General features: G+C 34.5%; 1 protein-coding gene across 1 annotated transcript; it reads left to right on the top strand.

The window, feature by feature from the left end:
• The first annotated feature begins 321 nt into the window (after positions 1–321).
• LOC121410167 (jasmonoyl--L-amino acid synthetase JAR4-like) lies at positions 322–18,637 on the top strand. The gene is made up of 8 exons (XM_041602070.1): positions 322–454; positions 8,403–8,548; positions 11,224–12,264; positions 12,616–12,748; positions 13,180–13,344; positions 14,320–14,465; positions 16,362–16,456; positions 17,685–18,637. Exons 2-8 carry the CDS (start codon positions 8,428–8,430, stop codon positions 17,919–17,921), a joined length of 1,938 nt encoding a protein of 645 aa, XP_041458004.1. The 5' UTR covers positions 322–454; positions 8,403–8,427; the 3' UTR covers positions 17,922–18,637.
• Positions 18,638–19,028: the final 391 nt, after the last annotated feature.

Here is a 19,028-nt window from a genome sequence, read left to right as displayed (position 1 = left end):
CTCTTCATATATAGATATATACATATAAAGTAAAATTCACATATTTGTTTTTTCTTCTTCTTTTCTCTTATTTTTCTTTTCTACTTCTTTGTATTAAATTATAGTTTTTATTCCAGATTTGTATAAAGTTTATCAAATGTGTGTTTTGCTGAAAATATAATTGATGAGCCTCTACAGTCTGACGGTAAATAATGTGAAATATTGTCCATTTATGTATTGACAAAACAATTTTAAACAGTTGAGCCTTTTGGAATAGCGTTTGCTTTCACTATACACGCTTCTTCAAAAATATATATTATAAATAGCTTGCTTGATGCGAAACTAACTATCCCACATGTTGCATAGTTATAAACGAAGATTGTGTGAGCTATTCTCCTTAGACCTTCGACCTTACTGTCTGTCAGATCAGCCCAACTTCATTTATTAATGGTTTTGGATATGGTGCATTCTAAAAGTAAGCTTCATTTGTTATTGAATTCGAATAAATTGCAACTGATTAAGTCTGAGCTGAGATTGGAAATTATGTTGTTACCTCCGAATACATAGTACTTATAAATTTATATAGCACTACACCATAACCCGGGCCGGGGAGCTCCGGCCCGCGCGGGCCGGAGCTCCCCGGGCCCGTTTCTCAACACCTGGACAAGTTAGTCATATATTTATCCACCAACCATACCACGGAGTTCAGTTAGTTCCAATCTTACTGTTACTAAACCTGTTTCACGAAAGGCTTCCTAGCTAGAATACCTTGTCCTTGATATCAATATTATTGGTAAAAAGAGCAGACGAGACGTAGCCTTGGTCACAAAATTGCAAAATTTTCAAAAAGAAAAATTAAGAAAAAAATGCATATATTGAATATTGTGATGAATTGGGAAATACATCTTATTCAAAATAATAGCACAGGTGAATTATGCATCATACATACTTAGACCATAACTACTGGAGCATTCAGTTGCTGAGAAAATGGCATTATGAATATCATGACTAAAAATCATGTGGACGTCGAGCCCGGTGGGGTCACTGAATGTGACTTGGGGACCGCATGACCCTTACCAAATTCGCGGGAAAAGGGGTCAATTTCATGGAACGTCTGCGGACAGAACACTCCTTGAAGTAGTGAAAATAGGGGTGCATACCGTCCTCGATCTGATGGAAATAGGGGTCAGGAAAAAGGGGAGAAGGGTCATTCCATCTGGATTCACCCAGTGGTTGCACCTGACTGTCTCAGAATTCGTTGTAATTTGGTATACATAAAATTCACCATGGCTCAAGCACAAAACAAAAAAAATTAGTCCAATCGGTCCGTCGGTTCTCGCGCTACGGCCCGCCCTTTTCTCCTTGTTTTGACAAAAATGGGCGTGACCTTCAACTTTCAATGGCCACTGCGTTGTTACGTGTTGACCAATTTTCATGAAACTGGTACCATTTGATAGGAAATTCAGAGAGGAATCTAAAACATGCATCGAATAATGTATTCGAGCAATTTATAAGGTCATGACCTTTGACCTTAACTTTGACCTTGAGTTTGACCCCCGGACAAATAATTTTTTAACTTGATTTTCGTGTATGTTAATTATTGGTATGATATTGACAAAATATGTTAAAATCAATGATGATATTTTATTTCTTCACCTTTAAAAACTCTTCCAAAGATACCATGAAATTTCACTCTAGTCCCATACACTGATATTCATGTTAGTAAAGTGTTTACCAGTTACATGATTTCTTCCAATCTTAAGTTACAGTATGCAAGCACATGAAAAGAAATTAAGCTTAATCAGTTCACAAATAAAAGATTAAACTTTTATGCTCATGAATAGGTATCTGTTTAGGCATTTTGATGTTCATCAATATATATTCATTTTGAAGTTCGGCAATATATATCATATATATTCATGGTAGTAAAGTCTTCACTTTTATCATCAAAATATATACATGTATATATATGTATATGATATATATTGCTGAATCATAAAATGCCTTAACAGATACCTATTCATGAGCATAAAGGTTTAATCTTTTATTTGTAAACTGATTAAGCTTAATTTCTTTTCATGTGTTTGCATGCTGTAACTTAAGATTGGAAGAAATCATGTAACTGGTAAACACTTTACTAACATGAATATCAGTGTGTGGGACTAGAGTGAAATTTCATGGTATCTTTGGAAGAGTTTTTAAAGGTGAAGAAATAAAATATCATCATTTATTTTAACATATTTTGTCAATATCATACCAATAATTAACATACACGAAAATCAAGTTAAAAAATTATTTGTCCGGGGGTCAAACTCAAGGTCAAAGTTAAGGTCAAAGGTCATGACCTTATAAATTGCTCGAATACATTATTCGATGCATGTTTTAGATTCCTCTCTGAATTTCCTATCAAATGGTACCAGTTTCATGAAAATTGGTCAACACGTAACAACGCAGTGGCCATTGAAAGTTGAAGGTCACGCCCATTTTTGTCAAAACAAGGAGAAAAGGGCGGGCCGTAGCGCGAGAACCGACGGACCGATTGGACTAATTTTTTTTGCTTTGTGCTTGAGCCATGGTGAATTTTATGTATACCAAATTACAACGAATTCTGAGACGGTCGGGTGCAAAATTGCACATTCATTGGGTGAATTGGCATGGAATGACCCAGAACGATCACAGGAAGTAAAATCCGTCGCCGAGTCACCAGCCGCAGAGGGTGCGCTCATCATACTCTGTATCTTTATGTGTACCACTCTACATTTTTTTTTACAAAGAATTCTACTTTTCTTATTTTTCAAGAAAAATAAAGTTCTTTTGGATTATTGTATCAGTATGACATGGTTCCGGGTCATCTTTAAGGACTGAGCACTCTGACGCCTGTGTTGCAATTTCCTCCAATGAAAAAAAAGGGTATAAATGCCCTGTCCTTGAAATATGGTAAAAAGGGGTAAGTTTGCGAAATGGGCAAAAGTGTCCTTACAATCTTATAATTAGGGGTGTTTCAAGGTACCATTTTGCCGCAATTTTGTCCTTGTTTTGCATGAAATTAGGGGGGTAAATTTCACAAAATGTCCTTGAAATTGACTGCAATAGGGGGTTACTTGCATTTGTGGTAACGGTCATACGCGTCCCCCTCTGCGGGTGAGTGACCCCACCGGGACGTCGAGTTGGGTACCGGTACCCCTGGGAATAAATCCAGAAAGAAAAAAAGAAAATAAGCCAAACACTTCTAACCTTATTTTGCCTCACATGGACTCTAGTCTTATTCAATGAACAAGGTTATGATATAACCTTGTTCTCAGTTGCATCTCTATGTCATGTATGTGTGGCAAAATAAGGTTAACAATGTTACTCGACTAAAAAGGTGGTAGGTATGGTATGTGTCACGGGCGAGAAAACAACAGGCTTTGGAGCGGGCTTATTGTAAAAAGGAGACAAGGAGGGTCCTCGGTACGGGCTTAAGTTCAGAATCAGTTAATTCAATTCATTTATTTGACATCCTTTTAAAAAAAAACATACAAACATAGGCCTATATACAAGTATACAACAAAGGAGTAAAAGAATTTAAATTACAGTATAAGCAATAAGAAAAATAAAAATGGTAGAAATAAAAAGAAATGGAAATCAAATGCAGAGGATGAAGGAAGTCAGAAAGGCCATTGACCTGTCAAGCCGACTCCCTTGATTACTACATTCGAATAAAAACACAAATAGAATAGTGGCCAAAAACAAAAACAAACAAAATACTCGAACATATTGACATCAAACCCCCCCCCACACACACACACATTAGATAGGCAGTTGGAATTATTTACTATACGCAGACAGTTGGTTTTGTTTCAATCTATGTTTCAATGATGATAATGTAACAGATGATTTTAAAGTATCGGGTAAATTATTCCACAAGTTTGGCCCTTTATAACGAAGTGTAGATTTAGAAAGCGTATAATGAAAGAACGGTATATATATTTTGTTTGAATTTCTCGTTACATAATTACTTATACTGCTATTAAATATAAAATAACTATTAAAACAAGATGGAAAAGTATAATTTAAATTGAAATATTTGTACATAACTAAAATAATTTGGCTTTCATATGGCTTAATCATTTAGCATTAAAATTTTTAGCTTAAAAATAAAATCTGTGTATGAGCTCTAAAAAATGAATTTGTTATTACCCTTCTTGCACGTTTTTGAATCACATATATCCTTTGGAATAAATATGAAGCACAGCCACCCCAGATAATCAGACAATAATTCAAATGTGGCAAGATCAAGGTATATATTTACAAGGATGCGTAATGGTAAAAATTTTTTGACTCTGTTCAATACTCCGATTACTCTAGAAATCTTTTTACAAATGTAATCTATATATTTCCATGTCATATTTTCGTCAAGAATTACTCCTAAGAATTTTACTTGATTAACTTGCTTTATTGCTTTATTGGCAATTGTTTCGTATTGCGCTGTTATCAATATGTTTATTTTGGTTTTAAAATAACATAATTTGTGTTTTCGAAATTAATAAAAAGTTTATTAGCAAGAAACCATCGTTGAATTTTGGCTATTTCAGTTTTATAAAATTCATATTAAAAGGATCATTACCAGATAAAAATATTGTTGTGTCGTCAGCCAAAAGAATAAATGATAAAATACTGCTAACACTTGGCAAGTCATTTATATACAATAAGAATAATAATGGGCCTAGATTAGATCCCTGAGGTACACCCATTTGTATATTGCTATATGCTGATGAATTATTGCTAATGCTCACATATTGCTTACAATTTAATAAATAACTTTTCAATAATAACAATGGAGTCCCTCTAATTCCATAAAAATACAATTTATGGAATAAAATATTAAAATCAATACAATCAAAAGCTTTTGATAGATCTAAAAATATACTGATTAAAAATTCATTGCACTCAAAAGCCTGAGACATACTATCAACAAATTTTAAAAGTGCATGGCAAGTAGTATGGTTTTTGTCTCACCTGCGAAGCAAAGTGAGACTATAGGCGCCGCTTTTCCGACGGCGGCGGCGTCAACATCAAATCTTAACCTGAGGTTAAGTTTTTGAAATGACGTCATAACTTAGAAAGTATATGGACCTAGTTAATAAAACTTGGCCATAAGGTTAATCAAGTATTACTGAACATCCTATTAGAGTTTCATGTCACATGACCAAGGTCAAAGGTCATTTAGGGTCAATGAACTTAGACCATGTTGGAGGAATCAACATCGAAATCTTAACCTGAGGTTAAGTTTTTGAAATGTCATCATAACTTAGAAAATATATGGACCTAGTTCATGAAACTTGGACATAAGGTTAATCAAGTATCACTGAACATCCTGCATGAGTTTCACATCACATGACCAAGGTCAAAGGTCATTTAGGGTCAATGAACTTTGGCCGAATTGGGTGTATCTGTTGAATTACCATCATAACTTTGAAAGTTTATGGATCTGATTCATGAAACTTGTACATAAGAGTAATCAAGTATCACTGAACATCCTGTGCGCGTTTCAGGTCACATGACCAAGGTCAAAGGTCAATGAACTTTGGCCAAATTGGGTGTATCTGTTGAATTACCATCATAACTTTGAAAGTTTATGGATCTGATTCATGAAACTTGTACATAAGAGTAATCAAGTATCACTGAACATCCTGTTCGAGTTTCAGGTCACATGATCAAGGTCAAAGGTCATGTAAGGTCAATGAACTTTGGCCATGTTGGGGTTTTTTGTTGAATAACCATCATATCTCTGTAAGTTTATTGGTCTAGTTCATAAAAAGTGGACATAAGAGTAACCATGTATCACTGAACATCTTGTGCGAGTTAGAGTAGTATTCAAAGTCAGCACTGCTGCTATATTGAACCGCGTGATGCAGGTTAGACGGCCAGAGGCATTCCACTTGTTTCTAAAACCAAATTGCTTTTCGAATAAAATGTTATTATTTTCAGTAAAAACAATCAACTTATATATAATTTTTTCAAAGATCTTACTGAAAATTGATAATACTGATATAGGTCTATTATTATTTAGTGAAGAGGTATTACCACTTTTAAAAACCGGAGTTACTCGAGCGATTTTGAGTGTATCAGGAAATATACCACGTTCTATGGCCAAATTAATGATATTACAAAGAGAAGTCAAGACTATATGAATAGATTTCTTCAAGACTTTGGGGTGAACGTTATCATACCCTGGACCTTTACTTACATAAAGTTTCAGGACAACGTTTAAAATATCCCTCTCCATAGCAGGATGTAAAAACAACAACTTTTCAAAATGACCAGTCCTACCCTCTCTAAATGAATTTTCTGTGCTATTACTGTTGATATTTTCTCTTAGCTTCACACCTACTGAAATGAAATGGTCATTGAACTCATTGACTATTTCCTGTTGATCAGTTATTGTACTACCATTTATTTCTAACTCGATTACAATTGTTTTCGATATATTTCTGTTTAAAGTCTGGTTTATGACATTCCATCTCCCTCTCATAATACCTTGTAGTTTGGCAAATTTTGTGTGAAAATACTTGCGTTTCTTTTCTCTTATCAAGTTACCGAGATCATTACGTCACCTTTTATAGGCGTTTTCACATGAATTAGATTTACTTAATGAGCTAGAACTTCATTTCCGACATTTACATGTATGCATTATTGATTACATTTTCAAAACAATATGAATTAAATAAAAAAAATTATGATGAGAAGATGGGTGGGGGGGTTACTCGACTAAAAAAAGTTGTAGGTACGGTATGTGTCGCGGGCGAGAAAACAACAGGGGCTTTGGAGCGGGCTTATTGTAAAAAGGATCAAGGAGGGTCCTGGATCAAGGAGGGTCCTCGGTACGGGCTTAAGTTCAGAATCAGTTAAATGAGCTAGAACTTCATTCCCGACATTTACATGTATGCATTATTGATTGAATTTTCAAAACAATATGAATTAAATAAAAAAAAGTTATGAGAAGATGGGTGCAGCATGATGTTGCCGCCCTCTATATGCATGTTGTAGCTTAGCTACTTTCATTTTACTCTTTAGTAATAACTGGTTACTCAATACCCATACACTCCAGCCTGAGATATCTCATGCACCATCTCTCTACTCTCCCCTTGTAATCAGAGGGTCGTGTGTTCAAATCCCACCATGGCCTAGCGTCCTTTGGCAAGTAGTCAATCCACAATTTGCCACTCTCCACCCAGGTGTTAAATGTGTGCACGGTAGGATGCGAAAGCCTATGTATTATGCCTAGCAATTTAGTCTTGGAACTCTTGTTGGAATACTCAGGGAGTGGAGAAGGGCATACATTGCATGCAGGCATGCAAGGATCCGATGACCAGGGTAATAATATATCTGTAAATCGCTCATAGGTGTTGTTTCGATGTGTTAAGCACTAAATAAATGTGGAATATTATTAGTATTATTTACATAAAAAAACCAAGATATAAAATACCAATATTCTCAAGAGTAAATTGCAACATAATCGCAGTGAATATTCTATTTCAAACAATTCTGAGGATTGATCTCGCTTTTCTGTCCACAATAATCCCCTTTTTAAAAAAAAGTTTGATTGCAAAGTTGGCACAAGATATGATATCGATAACAATACATATTTTTAAGGTAGGGCAGGTTACTCCAATACATTTTTTTTTGCTTTATAGGGCCTCACAAAAATATGTTAAAAATTTTAATTTTTGAGTGCTCGTGGTGAATTCAAAAAAATTCCCAAGATGGATGTTCCTAACACATTGAACAGAGAGAAGACCACTATCATAGAATGTTTCTTTTGAAAAAAGAAGGATTAATGTTTATCAATCTATTGAAAAGGGCATTGCTCTTTCACTATTGTGCACAGTTGATGATTGCAATTTGTCTTTAGAATCATCAAACCTTTCACACGCTCACTCGAAACTAATTTGAATTCCCTAGCGAAGGTGGTATGTGTCCCTGGGGACTTGTCAATCAAAGCACTGTATTGCAAATACAAATTGATAAGTGCATGACAATTTTATTACCTATGGAGTGCTTGAAAGGTCACAAAAGCTTTGCCTTAATAAAAGTTGTTTTGGAGGTCAAGCCTTTCACACGCACAATTTTTACTGTAATTTGAGTGAAACTTAACTGAAATTCACCTCTGGAGTAGAATTTGAATTCGTGATTGTAGCGTGGCATGATTCCAAGCATGTTCTAGTCTGGTTTCACACGTGCTAAATATTAATCATTAGCGTTATTTTTCACTGGAATCGTTCAAATTAAAAGTTTTTACCATGTGTAAGGGTGTCACAATTTTTCCAAAGTTGACACGCTAATCATCTGAAAATCACACATTGTAACTTTTTTGTGCAATACCAAATTTGGTTGAAAGTATTCTGACACATTTCTCTGATATTTTACTTTCACTTTTTCAGGCGAACAGAAGAGAATAGACCAATCATGAGAGGACAAGATGTAATAAGGCTTTTAGGCTTTGTTTTTCTTGGTGTTCTGCTATCACTGTTGTATCAGGAATGGACATCTAATGCTGATGGTCATTGGTTGCCATACTGGTTTAGAGGTAAATACAGATGAACCACTCATTTTTAACAAGTTTCAATAAGGCCATTATCAGTAAAATGATATGTTTTAGCACTTGTCACAAAAAAAAAATGACACTGCTATTAATCCTGTAGAAAACTATGGGTTTTTTTTTTTGCAAATTACAAGAGATGTAGGATATTTTGGGGCAATCTCTGTTTTCTCCATGAATCCTTTTGCCTGGTTTCCATTTATGATGATTATAAACCCCTCAGAAATTTCTGGAACTCAAGTTTGAGAGATGATATATTTACTGAAGTATAAAAGGTGAAATGGTATTATTGGAAAGCTTCATTGTTCCTCTTTACAATGATTTACCATTGTTGCAATCATGTAGACATGACATGTGCAATTACCCTGAATAAAGGGCAAAGTCAGAAGTGAAATGATGTGAAATGCATTGTTTACTTACCAGTCTCAATTTCTTTAGAATTTTGCCCAGGATGCATATGACAGTGAATGTTTGGATGTCTTCATTAGTGTGTAATGAAAAGGGAAGGCAGCCTTGGCCATAAAATGTTGTGTTGGGAAGGGAAAAAAAAGAATTAAACAGAGTGGTGATAGTTTAAAAGAAATAGGACAAGCAATAAAAAAGTTAGTGTTTAAAATTGAGATCACTAATACCCCTTTCATAAACCCAATTATGCGGCTAATAGCAGCATAATTTGGTCGTATAATTGGAGGAGGACCAGAGTTATCCACATTATTTTGATGCTGCTATTATCCGCATAATAGCAGCATCTGGACAAGATTTTGAGTTTATGAACGCATTTCCAAATAATGCGGATAATTGCCATGGTGCAGTCACAAGGTCACCCTTTTCCAACACATCCGCAATGGAGGGGGCGTGTCCAGTTGTCATGACGATTAACCGCCTTTTTCAGGATGGGCGCTCGTAAAAATAATGCGGCTTATTTTCGGAGTTTGTGAACGCAATTTTTATTGAATTATCCGCATTACTCTTAGGCGGCTAATTGGAGGATAGGTTTATGAAAGGAGTATTAGATTATGTTGATTTCAAATTGGCAACTTGGTAAGAAAGTTATGACAAGGGACAAGGACAACTTTCAGGGATTTGTGGTTTTCTCCTAAGTAGGGTAGATTGGGGTAAGTTAGAACATGGGGTGAGTTGAAACATTGTAATTTTCTTCAACACCTATTAATATATTTAAAAAATGCAATACTGCCCTTTATTTATTACCATTATCAACAGTCATCCACCATATTACAGACAACACATGTGCAACAAGCCTGGTGAAGTTAGAAAGGAATTTTTGTTTTTTCTTGATTAAAATAGACTTGACAGCCATTTTTGTTGAAAAGTTCCAACTAACCCCAATCTCCATACCCATTCCCTGGGGGTAGTAATCTAAATATAACCTAGGTAGTACATTGTTTTATGTCCTCATGAGAGAAATGTATAAAATATATTTAATAATATGAAATAAGATTTTTGGGAAAATTACTTTTTAGCCATTTCATGTATTGGTGTACATAAAAGAGCAGTCCTTGCCTTACATCAATGTGACGTCACATTTACAACCAATTTGGAGTCTCCATGGGTATAATAGTTACCAATATTTACAACTTTTGAAAAATTCCTAACTTTCTTATTCTTTGTCCGATATTCAAACTTTCACCTATCAACTTGTTTGAAGTTTCTTTTTCCTATGAAAGTGAGTTTTTGTCTCACCTGCATAGCAGAGTGAGACCAGAGGCGCCACTTTTCTGACAGCAGCGGTGGCTCCGTCAACACCAAATCTTAACCGAAGGTTGAGTTTTTGAAATGACATCATAACTTTGAAAGTGTATGGACCTAGTTCATGAAACTTTGACATAAAGTAAATCAAGTATTTCTGAGGATCCTACCTGAGTTTATTCCATACCATTATCATTACAAATGACACATTGTAAAGAGGAATAATCATGCTTTCCAGTGATACCGTATTCACATATGATGTGTTACCACTCAAACTTTAGTTGCAGAACTTTTTTTAAGGGGTTTATTACTGATGATCATGCAGTATCTAAGTAATTGTGCCTACTTGTACATGTTAACAAATTTTGAAAAGCAGGATCTGTCAACACTGAAAGCTGTTTCATGTACCATAAACATTAAATAAAAAAATAATTAATTGTAGCTGACCTATCATTAAATAAATTTGTAGTTGAATCAACTTTGTGTTTTCAACATCAAAGATAGAAATTATGTAACGTCTGAATAGAACATAAGTGATTGGGGTATGAAAATTGGCATTGGTTTTTAAGACTTTCTCCCTCCCTCTCTGATAGGCATAACAAGGATTATCATTGTTCCCATGTAAGTGACACTCTTTCCACAGTAATTTCAAAATTATTTTTTGGAAATTACATTGACAAAATTATACCTGCACCTGGTAAAAATCATTGTTCTTTTTTTTTACTAAATTAAGGTCCTAATTTTGTCCAAACATGTTTTTTGTGCCCCCTCCCCCTTTCAAAGAGAAGGCCAGTCCAACTTCATTTTGTTCTATTTTTGTGGAAACATTAAATAGAAGGCTGTATATTAACTTTATCACTAGCATAGAAGTCAGTATTAATGATGCACCTCACAGTATGTTTTACAAGTAGATTAAAATTATTTACTTGGTGTATTCTGAATGTGATATCTTGCAGGAATTTTGCTGGTATGCTGTGTGTTTTGTACCATAGCAAGTCTTCACATCTCTATCATGCCTGCTTGCCGTTACACACCTGCCAACATCCTTATTCTTCAGTATCTCTTTGATTGCTTTATGTCTGGGCTAGGGATCTACTTCTCCCACAAGTTAGAAAGGCAGACTAAAATGTGTCAAAAAGAACAAGAGCAGTTTCTTCAGAAACTTCTGAAAAAGCAGTCATCTACAACTTATGGCAAGGACAAGAAGTTTTCCTCCATGAAAGGTAGTGATAAGTTCCGCCAACAACACCCATTGACCTTCCACTGCCATTATGAGCCTTACCTTAAGCAGATTTTAGGTGGAGAGGAAAATGTGTTGATCGAAGGAAAGCCTTTAAGGTTTGGTCTAACATCGGGAACTACCGGCCAGCGAAAGATGATTGTGACATCCAAGAGCCGCATTCTCCTGTTTATATTGAAATTTGTTCCCATAGGACAACGAATACTGCGTAAGAGTATTTTGCCATCATTTTCACCTCTCCTAAAGACATGCTATGTCTACACCCACACTCAACCAAATTACCCTTGTCCTGGAATCACGATGGGACCAACAACAATGCTAAACCTACCTGATCTTCTATATCGCCTTCAGTATAGCACACCTCCTGCAGGGATGCGATTAACCAATGAGAAACAAGCTACATATGTCCATCTGCTCTTTGCTCTTCGAGATCCTGACCTTCAAGCAATCTTTACCATTTTTGCAGCCTCTCTATATAACACCTTCAAGATCCTAGAAGAAGAGTGGCCTTGTCTTGTGAATGACGTACGGGAAGGTTGTGTCAGTGACAGTATCAACCTTGATCATGAAGTCAAAATCAGTTTGGAGAAAGAGCTCCATCCTGATCCAAAGAGGGCTAACGAGTTAGAGGCAGAGTTCAAGAAGGGCTTTTATGATATCACAAGACGTATTTGGCCGAGGATGAGCAGTTTATGGGGAGTGTCTTCGGGGTCTATGACAGTCTATGAAGACATTCTCAAGGTCAAATTCATTGGAGGCAAGTGGGATGACTTATCATTTGAATACTTTGTAAGATTGCTTAAAATTATGTTTTTTCTTGGGCCTAGATGTCTTTAACAAATTGCATTTAAAATACATTAAATTTGTCATGTTTATCCACTATCTCTCAAGTAAAATAGTATCTCTGCTTTATCTTCACTAGACTTTGCATAATTCTATAGAATTAAATATTCAGCATGAGGATAGCCCTTATAAATTGTATCTTCATACTGTCTTCCTCTTTTTAATTATAGGCTTATAAATGCTTCTCACTGGACATGTATATGAGATGATTATTACAAATACCTCAGTCTGCAATAATTTTTTGTTCTGGTTTGTATCTGTATAGATCTGCCCATTGTGTCAATGATCTACAACTCTACAGAATGTCTTCTTGGGGTTCTGCATGGAGGAGCTAAGAGAACAGAATATATCACATTCCCTGGAGATGTCTTTTATGAATTCATTCCAGTTGAGAACTGGTACGTATTGAAATCAAATTTGTGTTTTTCAGGTGTCTTGATTTTATTATCATGATTCATTTTGGAGATGAAGTAGAGTATTAATCACACTTCCAGAGTAATCAAAAAGTTGTGATTAAGTTCATAACTCTCATGCACTCCTATGAATGAATTAAATCTGTATGTAATATGTCAGTAGATACCTTTCAGTTGGCTTTTGCACCTCACTAAAATATGGTAATCTAAGCAGAAGTGAAGTAAACCTAAAACAGAAACATGCAAAAAGTCTGATGTAAGTATGTAAATTTGAACCATATAACCTTACAGCATTGGTCCAATTGCCAAAGTTTAAGTCAAAATATGGCACCAAGAGTCTCTATCCATGTACAATTGACATGAGTCTTTTCTTTTAAAATATGATAATACTGTCCAATGTATTTTGTTTTAATCAGCTCTCAGGAACAACCTGATACTCTTCTAGCTGAAGAAGTGATGTCAGGTTCTTACTATGAGGTTGTTATCACAAACATTGATGGTTTGTATCGCTACAGAATGGGAGATGTTGTCAAAGTGACTGGATTCTACAACAACACACCTCTTCTGGAATATGGACATAGGTAAATATTTACCAATCATTGTATTCATTGCAATGGTAAATGGAATCTAAGCAGCAGAAAGGTAGAAACAATGGCATAGTGTCATATGTTCCAGTGCCCAACCCGTTACAAAGTTACATTGCGTTAACTAATGGTAGATTTTAAATCAAAGCAATTCCTCTGTTGGTTACCTTTCTTGTAGATTTTTTTTTAATTTAAAGGTCAAGCCCACCCCATAAAAATGTTGATTTGAATAAATAGAGAAAAATCAATTAGCATAATGCTGAAAATTCCATCAAAATCGGATGTAAAATAAGAAAGTTATGACATTTTGAAGTCTTGCTTATTTTTCACAAAACAATGATATGCACAACTTGAACGATACAGTCGATGTCCCTCTCTATTTCTTTTGTTTTTTATTGTTCTAATTATACAATATTTCATTTTTTATAGATTTACCAAGAAGGACCAACTTGACTGAATCATATAGTATTAAACAATGCTCACTCCACTTGTTCAGGGAGGAATAAATCATTTTTTTTTTCACTTGACAATGAGGAGAATATAGAATATTCCCTATTTCATATGATAAAATACAAAATAAATAGTGAGTGGATTGGATGTCATCAGTCTCCTCATTTGCATACCCACCTGGATGTCCATATAACTGTTTTATGAAATAATGCAAAACTTTAAAATGTCATGACTTTCTTATTCTACATCCGATTTTGATGAACTTTTCAGTGTTATGCTTGTTGAATTTTTCTCTTTTTTATTCAAATCAACTTTGTGTTGGGGTGGACTTGTCCTAAAAATGATATAGGTTGTTTTTATATTGTTTGAAAGATTTTTTGATGTTGGAGATACAAATTGTACTATATATGTCTCCTTTTTACCACTTATATATCATGCATTGAAATGTTGAATGTGAATGTGTTTGTACATATATGTTTGTTAATGTATGTTATAGTCTTTACCACTTCATATGTATTATAGAGTTGGTGATGTATTAGACATGCATGGGGAGCGGACACCAGAGATAATAATCAAGGCTGCTCTTCAAGAAGCCATTACCAAGTATGCTACCTTCCATCTTGTAGACTTCACTTGCATGGAAAGTGATGTATTGAGAAAATGTACAGGTCAGTAATGGGAAGAGAAAACAAAAATTTTGTTCTTACCGACCATGAGGAAGTTATCAGTATAGTGAATAGGTTAGAAGGAAAGAAAAGTTCAGGACACGATGACATTGATAACCGTCTCCTTAAATCCGTTAGTTTATCAATAACGACTCCGCTGGCCCACATTTTCAACTATCTATCTGTCAATCTAGTATATATCTGTTTAAATAATAAATATCTATATATTTATGTAACAAAATATGCTGAAGATAAATGGTAATGCTTTCAAAGCCAATATAGTTTTTATTTCCTCGAATTTTCGACGGACCTCCGTCTTCTTCAGGAGTATATATATATACTCCTGAAGAAGATGTATATTACATATATATTTATGTAATATACATCTATATGTTCTTATAGATCTGTCTACCTGTCAGTCTATCTATCTATTTATTGAATTTATTTAAATGTCTTGACAGACCACCTAATTCGTCCGCATGACAAATTAGAATTGACTTGAGGTGAAATGAAAATAAACCAAACTGAAACTTATTTGCATTGCAGCTATGGAGATGGAGAGATGGTTTATAAAAAAAAATTCAAAAATTTTTTTAAAAGTGATGTTGATTGAATGTAAAGCTAATCTAGTTAAAACTTTGGTGAATGGTCAATTATGTGAATTATCATTTATGCAGGGTGATTTAACATTGTAGTATACCTTTTGGTGTACGTGATTTTGGTGTATCATCTAACTTTCCAATCTTAAAAAAGTGTTAATGTAAGATTTTTAATTCGATACCAATGAAAAATTTAATATTAAAAGTTAAATTTAATTAGATCTTATTAGATTAAATTCAATTAGACCCAGTTTAAATTTTTCATTTATTTTGCATTGATGCACCAGTTCTGACCAAACTAAATCAGTTTAAAACCATTGCCTTTGATCTTATCAACTCAGCACGAGTAGTCGAATACTAAAATATATATATATTTTTTTTATATGAGTACTAAATAATATTTTACCATGTTTTACCTGGTTTATCATGGATTGCAGATTTTGAAATTGCAGCATGTTCAAAATTGTTTAGCTAGACTTTTTACACTCATCAAATATTTTCACTTCCTTTTGAAAAGAATTTCACTCATTTTACCCTTTGAAACTACAACGAACCAGCAGCCTAATACCACCCTCATGTCCTCAATTACTCAAATCTGGCTAGCATAATGCAACATTCTGAGACAAGTAATCTTGTAATATAGGCTCACTTCAATGATAACACACTACTCAATAGTACATTCATACCACATTAATTATGTTACCTAGTAGCAGAACAAGTACTTTCCTCCCCAGCACTAGCCTTTTCTGTATGAATAGAATTAAAGGCTAATTCATTCTCTGTATTATTGATGGTTATCTCAAAATGAATAGACTAGTTATCTAAAATACACAGTCAATGAGAGACCATACAGTGTGGTCAGTTTATTACCACTTTAATTTAAGAATCACATCAAGTTACTTTTACTGGGCTTTGTAGGCTTGAACGGCCAGGCCCTAGTTAACTTTCAGAGTTGTTTTCATTGAAATGCAATTAAACTTCACATAACCTGCTCAGATCTAATGATAGATTTCTCTTGAAAAGATTATAAAGAAAGGCAACGCTTGAAGACTCTGCATTCAGCTATTCAGCTCTTTCTGTGGAACCAAATTCCCATGAGAATTGGCCCAGTCTGTTCTTATTTTTAAATTATTATTGAAGACACATCTTTGTAGGGAAGCATTTAAGTAGAGAAGTTTGTAGTGTAAGCAGGAGTACAAAACTGCAGTAGACCTGCAATATGATTCATATTATTAGCATGTTCTATTGCAACATTTATAACATTTTTACATATGAAGGGTATTATATTAATCGTTTGCAGGTGGAAGTGATGAAGAAATGTCTAACCATTACACATTGATTGCTGAATTGGATGGAGTGGATGGTCAAATAGAGAATCTTGATAACCTAGAAAAGGTGATTATTTTATAGTCTTATGAAATTTGGTAATATTTTTAAAGTACATGTTCCAATCAACTCACATGTTTTCCCTATTATAACCTTAATGGCAATCTATTATTTTGTAGATCATGTGGCCAGGGAGGGTGGGGGGGGGGGGGTGGGCATAGAATGCCCCCCCCCCCCATTGATCATGGCCCTCAATAATGCAGTCACATTTGAAAATTGACACATATATCATCTATGGCATAATCTACAACAATGAATAATGATTTTTTTTTATGCCCTTGCAGACAAAGTCCAGATAAGGCATTAAGTGTTGCCCCTGTCCATCCCGCCACTTGGTTTCTGACCCAATAACTCGAAAAATGTTTAATGGAATTGAAACTTTTTGGTGTGTAGGTAGATGACACCAAAATACAGGCTAAGTTCAAATTCGGAGTCCGCAGGTCAAAGGTCACAGCTCATTAAATATGCAAGTTGGTTTCCGCATGATAGCTTATGAAATATTTAACAGATTAAAAAATTGGGTATGTAGGTAGATGACATCAAAATACAGGCTAAGTTCGAATTCAGAGTCCGCAGGTCAAAAGTCAAAGGTCACAGCTCATTATATATGCAAGTTGGTTCAATTTATATGCATATTGGTTTCTGCACTATATTAAGTTCAATCATATTGAATGAATTTCTGATTGCATTAAGAAGGGGCATGTCTCCTTTGGACACATCAAATTTCTAGTTTATTATTATTATGTGTATTCTTTGATTAATAAATGCTATTTCATGCATGAAATCAGAATTCAGCTCTAAATCAAGAAATATGGGTCCAAATCTCCAAAGATTATATCTTTTTTCCAGACTCTATTGGTGGTCTGACATACTCTTAAAAATCATTTCATAACTTCTGGACGACATTATATGTACTTTTCACAAATTTTGTTACAAGAGTTGATCAAGACCTTTAAAAAAAAGTCAGGAAATGTAAGAAATCTATATGAATCTTTATGAGGCCCAGTCAGGCCTGAACTTATTGTTTACTGTATGCCACACATTTGATTGTTATAAAAATTACTACTCTGAGAAGTAAAAAGGAAAAAAAATAGACACAAGGAGATTAAACATGAGTAAAATGCATTTTAAGGTAAACAAGGGTATAAGAGATTGATCGAAAATAAGTATTTGTAAGAGGCAAAGGAAATGAAAATATCACAGATTCAAAGATATGCATGTCCTCTTTCTATTTCAGCTTGCATTAGATGTTGATCTGGCTTTGTGTGATCTATCAAGTGCTTATTCTGATTGCAGAGACAGGGATCTCCTACAACCTCTGCTACTTATTCTGGTTAAACCAGACACATTCAGAAAATTTAGATACCTTCTCTCCTCTAAGTCCAATGGCTCAACTATGCAAGTCAAGGTACCCAAAGTATTGAGAAATGATGAGTTTATACAATTCTTTATGCAAAGAAAATTGGAGGAATAAACCTCCGAAGTAAATAAGAAAGTCAAAGTCGACATAATTGTGAATTATTGAAAAAAAAAGTCTTTGTGTCTCACATTGTAGTATTAGTAGTAGAAGTAGTAGAGGTTTGTTTCGCTAAACTTCAAAGTCTTGAGTTTCCAAAATTACAATGGGAATTAGTTGTGACAGACTTTTGTTTGTCATTGCTTTATAGCCGCTCTTGTCTCACAAATTTTCGAAACCTTTCTGTCATGCACGTAAAACAATATTCTAATGCCATTGAAATCATCTGATGAAAAAAAGGAAATGATATTGCCATGTTGCAAGCTTGTAATTCCTCTTTAAGAAATGGATTGGGGCAAATTTTCCTTTCTCTTTCATTATCGAAGCTAGCTTCAAAGAATTATTGAACTTTTGAATTTAACGATTATGAAAGGATATGTAGTTTTGGTAGATAGGGTTGTGATTTGGTATGAAAAATATCTTGCCTCCCTCGATTAATATAGAACTTAACTTAAAGTTAAAACATGAATAAATTGAATAAAACAAAGCTGTAATGACAAACATTTTCCAAAATTTGAGTTAAAAACATCCTTTTATACTAATAGGAGCGATAAATTTGATTGGGTTGTACATAGATGTCAAGGTCGATGTCCTCGAAGTAGTAGGAGTAAGAGTAGTAAGTAGTAGTAGTATTAGAGTAGTAATTTGTAGCAGTAGTAGTAGTAGCAGTAGTAGTAGTGGTAGAAATAGAGGTGGTAGTAGTAGCAGCAGCAGCAATAGTAGTAGTAGTAGTAGTAGTAGCAGCAGCAGTAGTAGTAGCAGCAGTGGCAGTAGTAGTAGTAGCAGTAGTAGTAGCAGCAGCAGTAGTAGTAGTAGCAGCAGTAGAAGTAATGCCCTTTCCCGAAATACAAATAATCTGCAAGATACAAGTAAGCAGCGAAAAATAAGTGACCTGTAGAGATATTGACAGCAGCCTTTTTAATGAATAAAAAATAATTTGCCAATCAAATTACTGGTAAGGCAACTTTGTCATAAGTCTGTGCCACATCTTGCTTTTTATTGCAGTTTTCCTTCAGTCCCCATCCTTTTATCTACATGGTGACTAATGATTTGTAATGAATAGAT

The sequence above is a fragment of the Lytechinus variegatus genome, chromosome 3 (genome assembly GCF_018143015.1).
Source record: "Lytechinus variegatus isolate NC3 chromosome 3, Lvar_3.0, whole genome shotgun sequence".
NCBI lineage: Eukaryota > Metazoa > Echinodermata > Echinoidea > Temnopleuroida > Toxopneustidae > Lytechinus > Lytechinus variegatus.
This window is presented reverse-complemented; position numbering and strand designations above follow the sequence as displayed.